The sequence below is a fragment of the Misgurnus anguillicaudatus genome, chromosome 21 (genome assembly GCF_027580225.2).
Source record: "Misgurnus anguillicaudatus chromosome 21, ASM2758022v2, whole genome shotgun sequence".
Lineage (NCBI taxonomy): Eukaryota > Metazoa > Chordata > Actinopteri > Cypriniformes > Cobitidae > Misgurnus > Misgurnus anguillicaudatus.
In genome coordinates, this window is record NC_073357.2 from 55,675,460 (window position 1) to 55,684,337 (window position 8,878).

At 39.6% G+C, this 8,878-nt stretch overlaps 1 protein-coding gene across 1 annotated transcript; it reads right to left on the bottom strand.

The window, feature by feature from the left end:
- Positions 1-3,932: 3,932 nt before the first annotated feature.
- On the bottom strand, positions 3,933-8,878 carry LOC129451224 (transmembrane 4 L6 family member 5-like). The gene is made up of 5 exons (XM_073858842.1): positions 8,657-8,878; positions 8,275-8,340; positions 7,712-7,845; positions 7,377-7,594; positions 3,933-4,204 (listed from the first exon to the last, which is right to left on the bottom strand). Exons 1-5 carry the CDS (start codon positions 8,831-8,833, stop codon positions 3,933-3,935), a joined length of 867 nt encoding a protein of 288 aa, XP_073714943.1. The 5' UTR covers positions 8,834-8,878.

Genomic DNA, 8,878 nt, shown 5'->3' on the forward strand with positions numbered 1-8,878 from the left:
TTTAAACAACGTCTCTCTTTCAGAGTGCTGAGGTCTTTTTTAAACACTGGCTAAGACCAGCCCTTGAAATTCTTTCTCTAACCACACCCTGTAAAAACTTACAGTACCAATCAATACAAAGTTGTACTTATATATATATATATATATAAAACAATTTGTGGGTTATACATTTTTTTTTACTGTTTTATGATAATGAGCATTTGTTACTGCTTATTAATAGTTTTATGGCATAAGCTGCATAAGCTATATTTTTCTGTCCTGACCTTAAGTTTAGTTGGCTACATGACATATAGTGCATATATGCGTATATCTTACTGTTTAGACTTAATCGCCTGTAACAGTGTACAGACTGTGAATAAAATAGGATGTGAAAATGTCTAGTAGCAGTATAAAAGTGTGAGTGCAGAGTTGAAGTTTGCCTTTTCTCTGCACAGTCAGATATGTGCAGACGGAAGTGCCTCTTGCAAGATATTAAAATCATTATAAACTGTATTGACTATAATTATTCATGTGTTCAACAAGGTAATAATTCCACAGTAATTTTGGCAATGAGGATGGGATCGCAATGCTGATGGACTCCGGACAAAATAATCGACTGATCATCTCGGATTAGCAATCTAGCTCTACCCCGAATATTCAGGGAGAGAGGATTGTTTCTAATGGAGCCTAAGCTGACACGATCCTGACAAATCTGACGTGTGAATTTGATGAATAAGTTGAACGGTGAGTAAATTCCGATTCGTCTGAGTTACGTAGAGACTGCATAGGACTAGCTTTCCAAAGCTGTCTGGCGTGTAGAGACTGCACGGGAATTCATTACGTCCAAAATTGTCTGAATGAGTGAATATAAATATAGAAATATAAATAAATAAAGATGAAGGTAGACAGCAAAAATAAGTTAAACAAGAATACAAGAGAAATTCAAAATAAATCAGAAGAAAACGTATAGTATATATAGAAAAAGATGGTTAGAAAGAGGCTGTTGAAGAAATGACAAGAATTAAACCAAACCATACCGTCACATGTGTTCTGTTTGTCCGGTCGCTGTCATCACTTAAGTTATTGTCATTGTTTGCCACCTCAAGGGTATTTATGTTACAATAAATGTCTTTTAGTTATGAGCTGTCTGCGATTGGGTTGATCCACCACCATCACCCTGACAGAATGAATTAGCCATTCTCGAACCCAGCAGACAGCTCTGTTTTGTTTTTGTCAAGTGTACCTGGTTGGTGTTCGTCCAGTGTTCCTGGCGTCCGTCTGTGTTCCTGGTGGCCATTCAGCGAGCCCGGCGGGAGTGTGTCACGGTTAATCCGTGTCATGTCTTGTCTCTGTTCCGATTGTTATCACCTGGACATTCATTGATTAATTACTTGCCTCATCACACCTGTTTGTCATTTAGTCTGTGTGTATATATACCTCTGTCTTCTGTTTGCTCACTGCTGGATCATTGTCGTTACTCTAATGTCTGTTCCCTGTTTTGGATGTTCCTGTGTTTGGTTACCTGTTACTCCTCATGTTATTATTTCCAGTTTTATCATTAAATATTTTGAACTCTGCGTTTGCATCCTGTCACTCCACCTGTGTCATGACAGAATGATCCAGCCAAACTGGACGCAGCAGGTTCACGGAGGGCGGCTCCCCCAGGAGTTTCGTCGAGGGGGAGTAGTGACATCGGGGTTCATTCCCCATCAGCCTCGATGTCTCTTGGGGACCACTGTGAGCGATCGCTCTCTCCTGCGGGAGGAGGATCGGCCCAGGCGGTCCCCCAACCGTTGAGTCGTCGTCGACGGTCCCTCGGAGGACCACCATCCTGCTCGCAGGGGGATCCGGAACGGACCACGCCCGATCATTTCCCCGGGGTGGCTACCGAGCGAGGGTCTCCGTTTCCGCGAGGTGATGGGAGATGATTTCCGGGGACATCTGATCGTCGACGATTCCCAGAAGGGGAGTAATTCGTCTGCCGCGGTTCTCGGAGCGATTGCTCCGGTTCTCCTGGCGCAGTCCGGCCAACCGTCCTGTTGGTCTCATCCCGGCGGCTGCCGGCTTCGCCAGGGTCCCCAAGCCCTTCACCCCTCCCTTGGACTCTTGCTACCAGACTTTGTTTTTGTTGTGTTTTATGTGAGTGTCTGGTAGCCACTCGTAGAGGGGAGGGTAATGTCATGGTTAATCCGTGTCATGTCTTGTCTCTGTTCCGATTGTTATCACCTGGACATTCATTGATTAATTACCTGCCTCATCACACCTGTTTATCATTTAGTCTGTGTGTATATATACCTCTGTCTTCTGTTTGCTCACTGCTGGATCATTGTCGTTACTCTCATGTCTGTTCCCTGTTTTGGATGTTCCTGTGTTTGGTTACCTGTTACTCCTCATGTTATTATTTCCAGTTTTATCATTAAATGTTATTTATATTTTGAACTCTGCGTTTGCGTCCTGTCACTCCACCTGTGTCATGACAGAGTGTTCATGGTCGGTGAGCTTCGCGGGAGTGTTCTTGGTCAGCGAGCACAGCGGGATTGTTCCTGGTCAGCTAGGTCTGTGTGAATGTTCCTGGTCGGTGAGCCCCGCGGAAGTGTGCCTGGTCGGGGAGATCTGCGGGAGTGTTCCTGATTGTTCAGCCTATAATTTTTCTGGTTGGTAAGCTCCGCTAGAAAGTTTCTGGTCCGCGAGCCCCACGAGAGTATGTTTCTGGTCAGCAAGCCACGCAAGTGTTCCTGTACAGCGGACCTGCAGCTTTGTTCCCGGTCAGCGCGTCAAGCGGGGCTGGGCCCGGATCCCGTCTCTTGTGCAGAGACTGTCCGTCTTGCTTCCTGTCTTGGGGGTCCAGATTTTTAGCACTGTCGGCCTTCCGGCTATTGGACTTTGTTATTGTTTTGTGTTTGTTTTATGCACTGTTGCATGGGGATGTCAGGTGGCATCCCTTAAGGAGGGGGTAATGTCAAGATCCTCTCAGTCATGTATGTTTAAGTCTTGTTTCTATTGACAGGGTCCTGACATCCCCGTATACTTGTCTTGTTTTGGTGTGGAGAGTCACGTGACCTGTTGTCTTATACGTGCCTTGTGCATATATCTTCAGTCTTGACCCCACCCTATTGTTTCCTTGTTAATTATTCTTGATTAGTTTATTCCCATCACCTGTTTGTCCTTAGTTTTAGTTTAGTTTTCCCCTATTTAATGCCTTTGTGTCTGATGTCTTGTGATAGTTCATTGTGTATCGTGAGATACCGTCGTGTGTGCTCTGTTTGTCCTGTCATGGTCATCATTTAAAGGCGCTGTATGCAGTTTACTAGCGCGTGCTCGAACTCGTAAGCGACGGCCAGACTGAGATGTAACACACCGGAGAAAGCATCACACAACATGCTGGAAACTCAGGTAAACTCCCACTGCAACGTTTAATTGACTGCATTTAGCCTATGTAATGTGGTGTTACGTAGGTACATTTACGGTAAGATAACGAAAACGGTTAGTGAACTACACTGAACAATTTCAGTATAACAGTAAAGCCCGGTATACACTGTGCTATTTTAAATAGTCCTTTAGGCTTGATGCTTGCTACACTGTGCGATCAATATCGTAGTTAAGTCCATGTCACACTGTATAATCTCAGTTTCCATCAATGTCAGACTGTACGAGTTTAAAGACTTTTAAAAAGCTGACACGCGCAAACAAACGCGTCCGCAGTTTTACTTCATCGATCGACGACGGCTGGGCGAACACAAGCTAAAGCGAAGGCTAGCAAACCGAAACAACATCTACAAAACTAAAGCACATAATCGAAATATATTTGACATGCTTTGTAGTAATGTTAGCTTACCTGTCCAAAAGGATGAAAGCCAACTCCGGATCCGTTTTTATACCCAAAACAAAGCGGAGGTTTCTCCATAATTCAAATGCCCTGCCAATGTTAATCCGTGATTTTTTTTAATCCGAAGTTAATCCGATTCACATTTGGCCTTACGAGCTTCAGCAGATAACTTTTGTTTCTTCACAATATGTGGAGTTTGTGTTGGAGTCTGTGTTGTGCTGGGAGCAGGTCGTTTCAGTCTGTTATCAGACAGTGTCGTCGCTGTTGAGCGCAAAGTCAGTAGACGAGGCGAGAGGCTCGGGAACGCGCATGCGGGTGATGTCACTGGATTTCGTGCCAAATCCGACCCGGTACTTTCCCATAAAAAATATAATTTTTTTTCAGAGGTAATAGCCAAACCTGCAAAGTAGATCATTTTAATGTGAGATTACAACCCATTCGCACACAGGCAATTGAAAAGGGAAGTAGAAACGTTACGTACAACACCTTTAAGTTATTGTCATTGTTTGCCCCCTCAAGGGTATTTATGTTACAATAAATGTCTTTTAGTTATGAGCTGTCTGCGATTGGATTTTATCCATCACCCTGACAGCACTGTTGTCATAATAAGGGCAGCTGCATGAGAACTTATTATTATGCCATCTATCAGCCTTGGCCCCATTGAAATAGTAGCCATTGAGGGTCAACCGATACAATTTTTGTGTGACCCCATGGGGGTCGGGTATTACAAATGGTCAGGGGGAATATCAATTTTCTGGGACAACCATGTATGTATATTCTATGTATTTTTGTAAGGTCCCCTGTGATACATGGAACCAGGTGTTAGCTTATGCAGATAGAGAGGAAAATATGGCTCAACAGGAGAAAGTGATCAGGGATAATTGTAATAGGAAGTGATGAGGACTTATTGAAAGGAGTGTAAAGATTAAACAACCAAAGGTGGCCATGTCAGGGAAATATCCTTGTAAGTGGTGGACATTGGGAACAGATGTACAAGATCACTGTAGTTAAAAACCAATCACAGACTGTTCTTGAAACATGAGAGATGAGCATTTTAAATCATGAAATGATGATAGGGAGGATTGTGGTGGAAATAATAATCTTTAATTATTTTACTGTTTTATGATATTGAGCATTTATTACTGTTTATTAATAGTTGTCATAAGCCGCATAAGCTAAATTTTTCTGTCTTGACCTTAAGTTTAGTTGGCTATGTGACACATGTTGATGGAAAATTACTATCTTACTGTTTAGACTTAATTGTCTGTACAGATTGTACAGACTGTGAATAATACAGGGTGTGAAAATGTCTAGCAGTATAAAAGTGTACTGTAAATGCACAGTTTGCCTTTTCTCTGCAAAGTCTGAATTGTGCAGACAGAAATGCCTCCTGCAAGATATTAAAATAATTTTAAACTGGATTGGGTTATGACTAATTATTCCAGAATGTTTGAAACATTTCCTTAATTAACACACTAACCAGCTGATGAACTGAATCAGTTTTTTTATATATGAAATGTAAAATGTTCTGGGGGAGGGCGAGGACTAGTGTTGAGAACCACTGACATAGTGCATCCAATGCATCTTGGAAATCGTAGTCTGTTTACATCTACAGCAGAAACAACGGCAATGGAAAAGGGCTCTATTTCTCAGAACGCACCACCCATCAGGATCACATCGAAATTCAAATCGCTAATGGACTAGGCACTTAATACATCTAAGATCAAGGCCCTTCCCAAATTGCACACTCCGGACTTGAACTACCTCAGAGTCCATTCTTTGATGACATCATGTAGTGCAAACCTTAGGGACCCTTGACACGTTGACCGGTTCATGTCAATCCTTTATGGTTATCTTCAAAACAGAATGTGAAAGAAAGATAAAATAGCTTTAAGTAACAGATGAAGGTCGTTGTTAGGCACGATGTGCCTGCAACCCCATTTAGCTGATACTTAGACTACCTTGCTTTTATGAGATGTTACCACACAATGTACATATTAAAGCAAAAAAATATATATACCCACACAACTTTTATGAAGTAAAATCATCAAAAAGTGTTCCTTCAACTAGAAAATGTAGTCTCTGACCGACTGTGAACAGGAACATGTTTCTTTTCATACGTTTACATTGATAAAGGTGCTGCGCAGTTATGCAAATAATCATTGGATGAATATGTGTTTGTAGCCTATTCTCCTTTTGTGTTAATATTATTATTACATTCGTTCAGGTACAACACAGGTACAACGCTCAGGTACAACGCATTTCTTTTACTTTCTTTTAAATAGCTAAATATTACTGTATGTTCATAAAAAACATCAATATCCCTACACTTTAAAAATCAAATAACTCTGTAAAGGCAGTATTTAAATGTGTGCATATTTTATCTTAAATTGTATAATGTTTTGAAATAACATGACATAAAAATATAGATTCTGTGAAGAAGTACAATATATTGTGCAATATTAAATGTGACTGACAAAACACAAACTCTGTAACGTGTTAGTTTTATTTTATGTTAAGTGTTTATTTCTTAGTTACTTAAAAATGAGCACACAGACAAATAGAAAGCAAGTTCTACTTTTAATAAGAAAGACAATTTCCTTTACAGCATCATTCAGTCTCTGAATCATTTCACAAACACACTGTAAAAAATACTTTGCTGCCTTAAAATTTTTGGTTGTTTTTTACAGTGCAGTATTAATAATAAACAGTGCCAAGCCAATAAGTATGTAAACTAAAAATGAAAAAGAACCAATACATTTGTATTGAAATGTTATAAATATGTTATTACATTTCTGCATTTAAATCACACATCTAAATTCTATTCAATGAATGGCAACTACTGAATGAATGAAATATGCAAATGAACAATACAATACATCTTTCCACAAGAGGACGCAAGTTAGCCGATTAAAGAAACAGGATGGTAGATATGAAGGGTTTGATCCCATTCACCCAAATCAGGCAACATGTGCAGTGTCTGAAAAACAAAACAAATGTAAAATGACAAGTACAATCTCAAAACATGTTAACTGTTTCATTTCTTAACGTGCATCTTATGCCTGTAGATTTTAAATATGTGTGCGTGGGCAACATATAGAGACGTCTAAAGCAACAGTCACAGTTACTACGTGTCATTTATCTTTTATATGAACTTAGGATAATAAAATATGGTTCATTATGAAATTGTGATTTGTATTCATTCTGATTTGTTTGGATGCTTTTAATAATATTGCGGCTCTTTCAGTGCTGCTATAATAAATATAATTCATTATAATTCTTGCATTATCAGTATCTACAGTAGAAAAAAATCGGTTGCAACTGTGGTGCCCTTGAACATTACCCTTAATGCTCTGTGTGTGTGTGTGTGTGTGTGTGTGTGTGTGTGTGTGTGCGTGCGTGCGTGCGTGTGCGCGTGTGTATGCATGTGCATGTGCATGTCTGCGATAGCTGCCCACTGTGTGTGTGTCACATGCATCTATGTGGTCTTTGAAAGGGTACCACCACAGTGACAGCTTTTGTACAGCCTTTATATATTGTATATATATATATATAACTGTAATATACTTACTGGTCATATTCACATTGTCGTGTCCTGTATTATCTTTATCCCTGCAGGTTCCACAAAGGCATCCGAAAAGGCCATTGATCATCTGTATACCACAAAGGATGATCTGCAGAATGCTGACCAACAACAGTATTGAGAACAGAACCACATTAAACTTCACCACGTTCTTTGGCTCAGTGCATTTTACCCATGAATCGCGGTCTTTAAGGTAATTTGCATCCCTGAGAGATATAGAGACAACTTTAGTATCATAGGACAATCTAAGAAATGCAAAATAATTTAAGGAAAGCACAAATGTCATTTTATGTTAAAAAGTACTATATAGGTGTGGCTCTTACTTGTTTTCAAAGGGAATTTTCCATTCATCACCAACTTTACAGAGGGGCCCATGATATAGGCCCGACACTGCCACTGAGAAACTATAGAAGGCACCAGCAACACCGACTGCTGCAAGTATAATGGACAGAAACATCTAAAACAGAAAATGGGCATCAGATTATTTACTATTCAGTTGAACTGTTCTTTAACCATTAAGCAAGCATTTCAAAAAATTTTTTGGAGTTTTTTGTTCTAGTCCTGATGACCGGTTAAAGGATCAAACAAGAAGAAAAACCACAAATGTATATGTGTATTTTTATGCTGCTGTTGTTTCCTGTTGTTTTCATTTGTCAGGTGTTGCACATTTTATGCTTGTTCGAGTTCCTGGATCTCTATGGTATTGGGTTTTTTCAAGTTTGATTAATACAGACATTGCATATGGGTTCAAATTTAAACTGGATCATGTAACTTTTTTATTTTATCTCGAGTTAGTTTCAGCGCAGGCGCTTTCTCATAACTGAATTTCTAAAGCATTGTAGACATTATTAAAATTAATTAATATGTTGGTTGGTTTGTAACTCACCCCAAAGCGATTAGCACAGCAGCCCCGCTCTCCAGTCATGTAAATATGAAATGCGGGGATCAATACCTGCAAACAGAGATATTTTTTTGGTTTCATTATTTTGTCATTTCATATATTGATATATTTCAGATTGTTTTCAAAACTGAAAAAATCATCTGGTACATTCACATTTGTGCAAAGCCCAATTGATGCACATCTTTACATACAAAATTAATCAGATCTATCCACTGCCCACTTTCCTTCAATTTTTTTCAAGATTTTTTTACAAATAAGTAGTAAACAGAATGCAACTTACAAGAACCACAGTATCTTCTTCGAAACCCAAAAGTCATATGAGCATATACAAATATTTACATAGGATAATTCTTTTTTATACACTCACCATTACACCTCCTCCAACCAGTCCTCCCATGAGTTTTACCTCCTCTGTAATTTGTCCATTTAGCGCATATTGAACATCCCAATCGGGAAAAAACAGCATTAAATTACAGATTATGGAGATGAGGGCTAATGGATACAAAGTTCTCCCGATCCACAGCGAACACTCTCCCGTACACATATTGCAAGTTGTGTGTTTCTTCTAAAGAAGATGAAAAGATTTACG